At 35.4% G+C, this 12,833-nt stretch overlaps 2 protein-coding genes across 2 annotated transcripts in view; both read left to right on the top strand.

The window, feature by feature from the left end:
- GFRAL (GDNF family receptor alpha like) overlaps positions 1-12,616 on the top strand; it is a 66,571-nt gene extending 53,955 nt beyond the window's left edge. The window contains exons 7-9 of the mRNA XM_021691943.1: positions 9,467-9,562; positions 9,663-9,735; positions 12,544-12,616. Coding sequence (XP_021547618.1) covers positions 9,467-9,562; positions 9,663-9,735; positions 12,544-12,616 — 242 coding nt within the window. The remainder of the gene's footprint in view (positions 1-9,466; positions 9,563-9,662; positions 9,736-12,543) is intronic.
- LOC110582141 (small nuclear ribonucleoprotein E-like) lies at positions 4,751-5,029 on the top strand. The gene has a single exon (XM_044917502.1). The coding sequence runs from the start codon at positions 4,751-4,753 to the stop codon at positions 5,027-5,029; it is 279 nt and encodes a 92-aa protein (XP_044773437.1).
- Positions 12,617-12,833: the final 217 nt, after the last annotated feature.

The following is a 12,833-nucleotide window of genomic DNA, read 5'->3' as shown; positions in this document are numbered from 1 at the left end:
CACTGACTAAATAAAAATAGGAAACCTCAATAAACATTTTGTGCCTACCCAAAATATATAAATATTTCTCTATCAATCACATATAGCCATGTTTTCTAAGGTTTTTTGTTTTGCTTTGTTTTGTTTTTTAATGGATTCCTAGATGTATTCCATGGAGAAAATAAACTTAGGTAATGTTTCCCTTCTACCATAGCAAACACACACACACAAAAACAAAAAAAAAAAACAAAAAACTAGAAAACACTTGCAGCCAGGACATAATTTATTTTGTCTCATCTACAATTTTCCAAAGTCATTTATTTATGAGATCTTTTATTTGCCTAACACATAAAAGGGTTCTATAGAATTAGCATTTCATAAGAAACATTTAGACAACTCTGCCTTTTCCAACAAACTTTGAATTTACTGTGTTGACTTCAAATCAGGTTTCTGAAATAGGAAATGCCAGAATGTTCAACTTCAGTGAATTGACTCAAGAAGATCTTTCTAAGGAAAGGAAAGAAAAGAAGGAGGATACAAAGGGAAAGGGGTAAAGAGAAAGAACCATCAAAGGAATCCCTTCTCTCATCCCTGCTTTCCCTTCCATTCTTCCCTATAATTGCACATTCTTTCTCATGGAAGTCTCCAAAAACCCTGTTTATACTAATATTAGTTTTAATATTTTCAGTCTCAAAAGTTTTTGTGGACCTCGGTATTCTAGTTTCATTTTACAAATGAGAGAACTGAAGCTTAGAGAAATTCTCAAATTATTTGCTCTTATATATCTCCTAATCCAGTGATCAAGATACTTACTCTTTGTCTGTCAGGAAACAAACCTGATTGTTAGAATTAATTACCAGGCAAATAGTTCTTTAATGCATTACTATTGATCGGTAACGATATGCATTATTTACAGATGGGACAATGAATTTTCATTTTTTTTAAAGATTTTTATTTATTTATTTGACAGAGAGAGAGACATCGAGAGAGGGAACACAAGCAGGGGGAGTGGGAGAGGGAGAAGCAGGCTTCCCACGGAGCAGGGAGCCCGATGCGGGGCTCGATCCCAGGACTCCAGGATCACGACCCCAGTCGAAGGCAGATGCCTAACAACTGAGCCACCCAGGCGCCCCTTCAGTTTTATTTTTTTAAGATTGATTGATTGATTTGAGAGAGAGAGAGATTGAACATGAGCAGGGGGAGGAGCAAAGGGAGAGAGGGAGAGAGAATTCTCAAGCAGACTCCCCACTGTGCACAGAGCTCTATTCCAGGACGCTGAGATCATTACCTGAGCCAAAATCAAGAGTCAGACACTCAACTGACTATGCCACCTAGGTGCCCCTGAATTTTCATTTTTAAAACTGATAATGATATGTGAAAAATATGTGATTTATCTAATGACCCTTGGTCAATGTCAAAGATAAGAAAAAAACTAAACATTATATAATCATACACTATACAGTGATGATAATACACAGTGACAGATGTGCTATATCAAATGTAAAATTGCTAATATATACTTTTTGGCCATTAGATAATTGCATAGGCATGGCATTATAATCACCATACTGCATTGTAAATTAGGTAAATATGGTGTCTATTTTTAAGAAGTTTGCTATCTAAGGAAAGCTAACTACATATATCATCCTTTTATATTCAGCTTTCTCCCAGAAATTTGTAAATTTATGTGCAGGGAAGAGATACTGCAATTATATACCTTTTTTCCTTTTTTTTTTTTAAAGATTTTATTTATTTATTTGAGAGAGAGAGGGTGAGAGACAGAGAGCATGAGAGGGGGGAGGGTCAGAGGGAGAAGCAGACTCCCTGCCGAGCAGGGAGCCAGATGCGGGAGTCGATCCCGGGACTCCAGGATCATGACCTGAGCCGAAGGCAGTCGCTTAACCAACTGAGCCACCCAGGCGCCCCCTTTTTTCCTTTTTAAAACTCAAGTCTATGAAGACTTTCCAAAAGGTATCCCTTTCCTTCATCTTTTTTCCCAGCTCTCTTTTCCCTGGTGTTTTCAATCAGCCTATGAAAAATTGTGTAAGCTAGCCAGGTAAAGTCTTACACATTTTCAAAACAGCGGACATGAGGGAATCCTTAAGTTCCAAGTAGAGACATCAGAAAGCTATCTAGACAATTAACGTATTGTCACATATATTTTTTCATAAAAAAAATTTCTGTAAGAAACTTCCCTGTAGGAAAACAAAAACTTCTGAAGTTGATAAAATATAGTGTAAATTATTCCCACTCTTATCTTACATTTGTCTCATTATAAGCTCTTCTAGTGCTTGTATAACATAATTCAAGGTAAAAATTACTGTTCAATTTGGGGAACATATTTTTTTTCCAATAAATTCATTCCAGATAGAGGTAGTTTTTAAACAGTGGGGTTATTTTATATTTTTATCTGTTTTAAGTTGTATCAATGTAGACATAGATTGTAGGAACCAAAGAAATAGCCAAGTCTGATTTTAAACAGTTATAACTGATCTTTTGTGCATTATTCTTTGTGTGCCCTTTGCCTAGTGAAGACACTGGAAGACTTTATATATAGTCTTAACTCTACATCTGTAAAAATAGAAAATGCTCATACTGATAGCATAGTCTCAGATAACTACCTTGAAGATTGCAACATTTTTTTTTATATTTCTGTTAAATGTCGTTAAAGTGGTTGATTTATATCATTACACTGAAAATGATGAACATATTTCAGAAGGGTTTGCAAGTTGAAACATCCTACAGATGTATGTGAGTCATCTCAGAAGTTTTAGTTATTAGATGTGTGTCACCTTTTCTTTTGCAGATTTCAGCAACAGAAACATACATGATCATGAACATTTGCAAGCAGACTATGAGGTGTTTCTCATGCAACACTATTACAACTTGTCCCTGCTACTTTTCAAATTTCTTTCTTTTTTTTTTTTTTAAAGATTTTATTTATTTATTTGACAGAGAGAGACACAGCGAGAGAGGGAACACAAGCAGGGGGAATGGGAGAGGGAGAAGCAGGCTCCCCGCCGAGCAGGGAGCCCGATGTGGGACTCGATCCCAGGACCCTGGGATCATGACCTGAGCCGAAGGCAGTCGCTCAACCGACTGAGCCACCCAGGCGCCCTCAAATTTATTTCTTAATCCAGCTGGCTGCCACATTGGAAAACACTGAAAATGTTTTTGCATAATTTTTGTTACCTCCATGAGGTAGATTTTAGATATAAATTGTGGAAGATTTTGCTACAGATTGTGTCTTGGACATATATACCAACTCTAATCTTGGACAAGACAACTATTCTGAGTCGAAGTTTCTTTATCAAGTTGAGCTAATAATTCCTATTTGACTCGATGTTATAAAGTTTAGCAGTGTTTGTCAAAGTGCCTTTTAAGGTATTAAGCACCATATATATAGAAGTAAAACATTTTGTTTATTGTCTGAGCATATACATGTATTTCTTTCCCCCGTGTGTGTGTATATACTGTATATACTATATACACACACAAGCACACACACAATATATATATATATATTCTGCTAGCAGCATCAGCAGCATCTGGGAAGTTGTAAGAAATTCAGAATTTCTGCCTCATCCCAGACTTACTGAATCAGAATTGGCATTTTAGGGTAAACCAAGAATCATGTTAAAGTTTGAAAAGCTTTGTTCCATGTGGTCTACTTATAGTCTGATCTTTCCCTCTCTTTCCACGAACACACACATATATAGGTAGCAACCAGAGGGCTAGGCAAAAGAAGGTAGATTTATCATCCTGAGTTGACAAAAGAGCAGTCTAGGAAAGTACTTTATATTTTAACTAGAACTGACCATCAATAATAGTGGAAAGATAAAAGGTATTAAGTAGCTCATTCCTGGAATAATGTTTACTGCTGTCAATAATGAGGCAGAATGGATCATTGCACTGAAAGTTTGAGTTAGATAATCTAAGACATCTCATCTAGTTTTGTAATTCTACTATACTTACAAACTTATAAATTTATTGATATATATTCTAAACATGAATATTTGATTCCTATCTCCAACCTATATCTTTAGACATGTTTTGTATGAGCCCACAGGTAACAGATATTTTTAATTCCAAGATTTAAAATTGTTACCTTCTAAAGCAATCACAGTTTTTTTATGCATATTTATCATATATAAATCATAGTATATTTATCTAATCTAGTGTTGGTTATTAGATAGCAATGCATAATTTGCATTCTAATTGCTACCTCAGTTGCTTTCTCATTATTTTCAGAAACTATTAAGGAGAATGTAGAACAGTTGAGACTCACTATAATCTCTAAGAAATCTACTAGATGTGTGGACAACACTGTTACTCAACCAAAGGCCAAAGAGCTTGACAAGCCAGGCTTGTCAATACAGTTAGTTACTAACACTGAGCTTTTTGGTTCATGCCAAAAGATCAAGGCAAATCTTCTCCAGTGCATACTTATTGAAGTATGTGTTTTTTGCTTTTGTTTTTGTTGACATACAGAAAGCTGTATGTATTGAAAGGATACAGCTTGATGAGTTTGAAGATAAATATACACCACGAAACTCACATCACTACAGTCTATACCATAAGTGTATCTATCACCTCTACAAGTTTCTTCCTGTCCTCTATTTATGATTATTCTGTGTGAGTGGTAAGAAGATTTAACTTAATAGCTGCCCTCTCAGAGAATGTTTAAGTGTAAAATATAGCATTGTTAAGAATAGGCACCATGGTGGAAGTTGCTTTCTGAGGTAGCGTGCAGTCTTTGTCGGCTTCCACCATGGTGTATGGTGGCCAGGGCCAAAAAGTGCAGAAGGTGGTGGTTCAGCCCATCAACCTCATCTTCAAATACTTGCAAAATAGATCTCGTATTCAGGTGTGGCTTTATGAGCAAGTGAACATGCGAATAGAGGGCTGTATCATTGGTTTTGATGAGTACATGAACCTCGTATTAGATGATGCCGAAGAGATTCATTCTAAAACAAAGTCAAGAAAACAACTGTGTCAGATCATGCTAAAAGGAGACAATATTACCCTGCTCCAAAGTGTCTCCAACTAGAAATGATCAATGAAGTGAGAAATTCTTGAGAAGGCCATGTAGTTTGTTTTTTTAGATTTCCTTTGTTGGGAGTATAGTTCTAAAACATTTGTTCATATTGTTTTGATTACCTTTATGTTATTACCAGAGAACAATAAATGCTGTGGGATTTAAAAAAAAAAAAAAAAAGAATAGGCACTATGGTGTACAAGAGATCTCTAGGACTTACTCATTTTGCATAACTGAAATTTTGTACCCTTTGACTATGTTGGAAGAAGCCATCCGGAGGATATTACTGCTGGTTGACCTGTGAGCTGTACCAGGGAAATTGGAGGCTCCTTGCCCCCTCCCCTGTTCTTGGAGTGTACATTCTACTCACTTTTCCCATAGCCAGAGCTGTTTCAAGGATGCAGTCTTGAGAGAGCAATGTGTTGTTGAGACAATATAGACTGTAGATGTGACTGAACCCCATTTAAGACCTCTCTGTAAACTTTTAAAATTCTAGTGGGTGAGTGCCAAGATCTACTATCTAGTGACTGCCCAAGACAAGCCTCATATATAAGTTCCCTTGCTTATTAAAACAGCCACGAACCAGTCTGGAGGGGCCCACCTCTTTCTTCCATCTTTCCTCTTCCTCTGTGTATGGAGAGCCAGTTACAGATTTCACCCAGGGAACTCCTGAGGTTTGCAAACCAACAGGCTAATACCACTAAGTTTCCCTTTCCCCCTAGCTGCTGGCAAACATGTGGTTAGCCATACATAGTGCAAGAAAATAAATCTAACACATTGTTTCATCTCCTTTGAAGTTTGTCAACTAAATAAATGAATATGCTTTGTTGATGCATGTTATTATTTAAGGCAAGTATATTATTTGGTTGATTTACTTTTTACAATATACATTTTAGCAGCAGTGATGTTATACTGTCATTGTATGTGTTTAATGCCTTGGTTTATCATGTTACTAATGTGTTGTTTTTTCAAACTTAAAGATGTTTACATATTTTCCTTTCTTCCCAGCTGCAATATTTTTTAGATCCATTTTGGAAGGAGGTTTTTATACACTAATAATAGAAAGAGTCCATGATACATGAAATCTCACTACTGATCATTAGGTGAAAAAATTCAAAACTCATTTCCAGTTTGGGAATTTAAATACCTTCAGATGACCATATTGAAATATTGACCAAATTAGAAATAGCTCCAACCCTTAGATATGCAAGAAGGTCATCCTTGCATTTTCGTTCTCACTAAAATATTATCATGGTATTGGCAATATTTTACTTAAAAATGGAAAGAAGCCAATAACATCCAACTATGCCATGTGACATGTTAGCAATTAAGAAAAACAGCTACAGGGCGCCTGGGTGGCTCAGATGGTTAAGCGTCTGCCTTCGGCTCAGGTCATGATCCCAGGGTCCTGGGATTGAGTCCTGCATCGGGCTCCCTGCTAGGCGGGGAGCCTGCTTCTCTCCCTCTGCCTCTGCCTCTCTCTCTCTCTCTGACTTTCATGAATAAAAAAAAAAAAAAAAAAAAAAAAAAAAACAGCTACAAAACATATTATTCTATGAAAATGTTCACTTTGTCAAAATTTTTCTTCCAAGCAGACTTGTATATGTAAATAGAATTTTAATTAAAGATTTACAAATTTGCACTATGTCATATATTTAATTTCTATTTCAACTATTCTGGCATTTCTTTTTAAATCATTATTTTGTATCTGATCTATCGTATCTTTAATTATACATTTACCATTTCATATAAATTATAAAAAGTAAAGTTTTAGATCCCATCAGCTCTCAGCCACTGCTGCACAAGGATTTGGAAGAAAATAAAAAAGAAATGATCACATCTCTGTAGTCATTTGGGGAGAACACTATTTAAATTTGTTCTTAACACAGGGCTGAAATTAATCTTGATTTCCCATCAGATGTACAGGGATTTTACAATATAGTTCATAATAGTGTTTAACTCCTCTAGGGTATGAGTTAAGATAAACAAGTCACTGACAGTGTTTATCTATAAATATAGCAGATGGTGTGGAACTGAGGTTGGTTATTAACTCTGCCAACTTTAATTTCATGGTTATAAAACACTGTAAACCTCACTGTTTATAAAAGGCAGGGAAGATTTCTTGGCTTCAGTAGCCAAGAAACCCTCTGTAACATTAATCTCTCTAACTGATATTCGGTATCCTCCTAGGGTGCAATATTTAAGATTGTGGAGTGATTGCTAGACACATTAAAATTTTCACTGGGATCATTAGCTAACATTTCTGTCATTGATCTATTATAACTTTGTTAATGAGTTCCATGTGAGTGAAATTTAGTGAATGAGACGATTCTTTCTAAACTTTGCTAGGTGAATGTTTAACAATTACTTTAGGCAGATATATTTAAGAGGCAGCCTAATTTGTCAGAATAGTAACCTTTTTTTTTTATGTAAAGATGAATCATGGTACCTAACTAGACCAAATGTACTTAGGGATAGAATTTCATAAAGGAAAACTATAGCATCATTCAAATAATTAGCCAATGTATATTATATACATTTACATGTAAGCCATAAATCTGCCTCAAAATGCCATAGAATTTTAAATTTAAAAGAATTTTCAAAACATTGCAAAATGCCATAGAATTTTTTTAAAAGTAAAACTATCCTTCATATTCTGAAGTGATTTGAATATAAAATTTTAATATAATTTGTTTCACTAAAACCTGTAAGATCAACTTGATTAAAATTAATTCTTCCCCAAAGAAGGAGCCACTAGTATAAAAATGCTATTATTTGAAATAGCTGTTTTCCCATTCCAACTTTATAGTGAATAACAAAATGTATTTTATGACCACAAATTTGAAAAAAAAAATTCACATGCTCTACCTCTATTTCTTTTACACTTAGAAGAGATTGATTTTTCAGTTCCTAAGAAAGTCTGACTTCTATAAATATATGATAACCCAATATGTAAGGCGGGGATTAAAAAAATCTTGAACTAAAACATCTTTACCATATTAGAGTTCAAACTCCTCAAAAAATGGGTTTTCTAATAACAAAATCCTCCCTTTTCTACCTCTTATGTTGGGTTCCTTCTCTTGGACCCATATTGAGAGCTCTGTGCTTTCTGCTGATTATTCCTGGGACCTCAGATCTTGGCTTCCAAGCAGCTGGCTTGTGCACAGCAACCCTCGGTGGAGAGAGGACTGGATGGGACTCTTGGTAATATGTCTTCCCGTCTCCCTTCCTACTTGGAGCCTCTTGTCAGTAATTCTCATCAGATGTATGATTCCACCATTTGATGCACTCATTTCCACAAGCAACAGTCTACTCAGACTTCCAGGTCTTAAAGTATATGAAACAGAGTGGACAGCCAGTCTCTCAAGAGGAAACTTGATCTCATCTCCCCCACCCTTCTTTAAAGATTCTGATCCTACCTGAATCTTCATAATCAAAGAAGCTGGTTATTGGGCTATTGGTGTATTTAACATTCATGTCTTTGTTGAATCGAATCAAAACTAGGAGTGAGTTCACTTCAAAGTTATCAGTGAATGTCACCGAAAATGGATCTGTTAATTAATCTTAAGGATCCCATCTTTTTGTCTTGTGAGTTGTGAAGGGAGGTAGAAATTGTTTAGCAAAATGTTGCCACAAAGACTAGGGCCATAGAATGGCTTTTCCACAAGTGTGACACTTTCCCTTAAGTGTGACCAAAACTAGTTAACAATAATAGAAAGGGAAGGGATATACAAGAGACAGAGTAGGGAAATAAGGAAAGCTGGATGTTGAAGTCTGAGTGGAGGGGTAAACAGAGTGATTGCTTTAGGGACTCAATAAGAATTCATAAATACAGGGGTGCCTAGGTGGCTCTGTCAGTTAAGCATCTGCCTTTGGCTCAGGTCATTATCCCAGGGTCCTGGGATCGAGTCCCACATCATGCTCCCTGCTCAGTTGAGAGTCTGCTTCACCCTCTCACTCTCCCTGTGCTCTCTCTCTCTTTCTCAAATAAATAAATAATTTTTAAAGGATTCATAAATCCAAAGAGTCTTAGGGAAATGAGATATTGTTAAAAGCATATTGAAACAATCACTCTCGTAAAAAAAAAAAAGGAATCCTTTTAATATCACAATGGGTAGTTTCAAGTTGATGATTTATTCCCCCCTGGTCTATATATAAGGTACAGTGAACTGTCATAAAGTATAATCTACTTTCCTAATCATGGTTTGGGAATAAAAACGAAAACAAACAGTTTCTGTAAAGAAATTATCTGATTAAAAGGTGGGAAAAAAACTGTTAAAATATAAGGAAAGTGCTCCCGCTTTCATCCTCATCTATCAGATTTTATTAAGATAGGGTCAGAAATAAATTGCTGCCTTGTAATATAATATAAAGCAAATTACAACCCATGGGAAAAAGTAATGTATGACTTTTAAATACAGTAATCTCATTTTCATTATTTTCTTTCAGATTATCCGACCCTGTCTAATGTCAAAGGCATAGCATGGCATAAAGGAAAACCTGCAAAGGAGAGAACTCTAAGTGGATTTCATTCCCCTTTCAATGGTGAGTTAAAAATCTATCCTTTATATTTACTACTTATTCTCCCTAAAAAAAATCCAGTAATTTGTTGTTGTTGTTGTTGTCTTTAATCTTTTGTTTCTAGGAGAAGTAATCTATGCTGTCATGTGCATGACAGTCACCTGTGGAATCCTTCTCCTGGTTATGCTCAAGCTGAGGTAACTGGATACAACTCAGAAGGGAAAAGCTGGAACAGAATAGGCCTAGTTAAAGCACATTTCACAAAGGCAGACCTTACAAAGGGCCTGAGAATGAATGCTTCTCTGTTAAGACATACTAAATCATTTTTTAATGTGGGATAGGTCCATGGAAACATTACTCTAAGTCTTCAGATGCAAGAGAAATGTGATCAGGGAGATTTTTTTTATGTTGCATTTTACCAGCACATGTGCATTTTTTCCCCCCCAATTAAACTGTTATCAATCTTTCTCCTGGTTTTCCTACAAAATCCAAGTTGAACTTTGCTGCATTCCTCATTCAAATCATTTGCAGGATTCATCCGCTTACATAACAGAGCTGTTGTGGACTTCATACAGTATATATTTATCTGAAGATTTCCTCTTTACTCTAATTTCTTATATACTAATAAACTTTGTTCATGTTTTAATATACAATTATTAAAAGAGACATTTGATGAGGCCTCACAGGGTACCCTTAGAAACACTTATTATTTCCTGACATTAATTCACTCTTTCCAAATCTTTTTCCTTGGCTGCCCTCATTGCTGGAATGCAGTAATGCTCCAGCAAACATGTGAGACTTACATTAGAGATATATCAATCTCCAGATTTCTAAATGTCCAGGGTCTAAAATTTTTCCACTTATTTAACATTGACAAATAGATATAAAATGTTGTGGATTTCCCTACCTTTCATTTAAAAACCCTCATATTTATAAATCAGTGATGTTCATTTTCTTATTCATTATACATGTGTGTATATTTGTGTATAATCTGAGTATCATGCAATGAAGAAATACATATGTTTGCATATATACATTTTTATCATGTATATGCACACACACATAAAATATATTTATCAGTAAGATTAGGCCTAGAGAAGATCACTGGCAATAGACATTTCTCTTATGGCATTCACGGAGGAGGACTCAGCACACTACCCAATGCATGTACACTGATTACTCCTCCAGAAATCTCTCACTTTAAGACCTTGACAACCAGGCAGATAAAATGAAAGACTTAAGTGGGGAGCCATATGGCGATATCAAGAGGTAAGGCACTTGATGAGTCTACACTTTGCCTAAAGATTTTCAAATATATTTATTGTTAAATGCAATGTCTACTTATGTACTTGTTGGATCCCACCTCAAAGCATTGAATTTGGTGCTCATCAACACCAGGACCCAAACAAACTGCTTTTCTCCAAGGCCTTAAAAGCTGTATCTGTATGAGAAGATGTTCCTTGGATTCCATGATACAGTTTAAAGGCTAAATAATTAGCATCAGTTTCTAAGGGGGAAAACAGCATTGGAATTTATTAAACTTGACTTTATTTTGTTTAAAATATTTGAGAGCACTGTTCAGTTACTGGACTTGCCTACATATTCCATTATAGACCTATCATTTCAGATAGACACAGATGGTTTGCTAGTCTAGCAAAAATCTTATTTTAATGGTTCTGAATCTTTATTTCTTAGGCACACATAATGTATAAAGTTCATATCTACCACACAGGCCAATGGGTTTTTACAGATTACCGTTGTACCACAGATAAATAAAGTGTTGCCTTTCAAAATCCCCTGTGTGTCTGGTGTAAGTTCACCTCCTTTCTCATCTGCATAGAAAAGCCTATCCCTTTATCAGATGACGTGTGAGTGTTTTAGACAAAAATGTTGAAGTTAATGTTTATTTTTTTATTTTATTTTATTTTTTTTTAAAGATTTTATTTATTCATTTAATTGACAGGGAGAGAGAGAGACAGCGTGAGAGGAAACACAAGCAGGGGGAGTGGGAGAGGGAGAAGCAGGCTTCCGGCTGAGCAGAGAGCCCGATGTGGGGCTCGATCCCAGGACCCTGGGATCATGACCTGAGCTGAAGGCAGTCGCTTAACCAACTGAGCCACCCAGGCACCCCGTTAATGTTTATTTTAAGGCAAATCATTCATACTATTAAGTATACCACACGTAGTTACAAATTATTTTCCATACAATTTAAAATGAATCCTTACCCATAATCTGAAAGATCCAGAAAGTAAATGATCTAGGGTTAAGTAAATGACAAAATTACAAGCCATCATGGAAAGAACAAAACAAACAAAAGCATCAGTAACAACAAAACCCATGTTACCCTAGGGATGACCAGCGCCTCCTTAATGAAAGAAGGCTGGTTGCCACTTTAGGCATTGTGAATACCTTTCTGCAATACAGGTTAACATTTTTACATTTGTTTCATGTTATGCAAAATTAAAACAACCCTAAATCTTCAGAGAAATTTGCAGAGAAACCAGTAATTTAAAACTTAAATATTGAGGCACCAGGGTACCTGGGTGTCTAGTCAGTTAAACATCTGACTCTTGATTTCAGCTTAGGTCATGATCTCAGGATCATGAGATCAAGCCCAGCTTGGGTTCCGTGCTCAGTGGGGAATCTGCTTCTCTTCTTCACCCTCTCCCTTTGCCCCTCTCCCCTTCTCTTTCTAAAATAAATAAATAAAATAAATAAATAATAAATAAATAATAAATTTTAAATGTTAAGTAAATCTTAAATAATTTAAAACTTAAGTGTAATTTAAAAGACTCTTAAAAAAATGATTCCTTGGAAATCACAGTTAAATGCATACTTCTTAGAAAGACCATAGAATATGCAACAATTGAAACTTTACATTCAGGAACTTGATTATATTTTTTTCTCCAGGCACAGAATCCATCCAAAAATATAAGCACATAGAATCTCATTTGTAAAATCATTAAAATGGCATGTTGTTAACTTTTACTTTTACTTTTATGTAGAACTTCCAGGATATCAAGTCAAACAAGAGATCATTCTCCAATCCAAATACCTGGAGGACTCATGATTCATTAAGAGTCACGGATCATTAACAATCACTTTCTTTACAGGAAGGCTTTGTAGCCTGTCAACAGAATATTCTATCTGCCATCAGTAAGGAAAATGTGAAGATGGATCTAATGATATTGGATCATTAAGTATAATAATGTAAGAAATAGTAATAATGGCATGGTGTTAGATTTATTTTTTTCTTAAGAAAGTATTCAAGTAAAAATGTATGTGGTATCTTCTA

Source organism: Neomonachus schauinslandi, chromosome 8 (genome assembly GCF_002201575.2).
Source record: "Neomonachus schauinslandi chromosome 8, ASM220157v2, whole genome shotgun sequence".
In the NCBI taxonomy this organism is placed as follows: domain Eukaryota; kingdom Metazoa; phylum Chordata; class Mammalia; order Carnivora; family Phocidae; genus Neomonachus; species Neomonachus schauinslandi.
The sequence above is the reverse complement of the archived record's forward strand: the minus strand, read 5'-3'. Positions and strand labels throughout refer to the sequence as shown.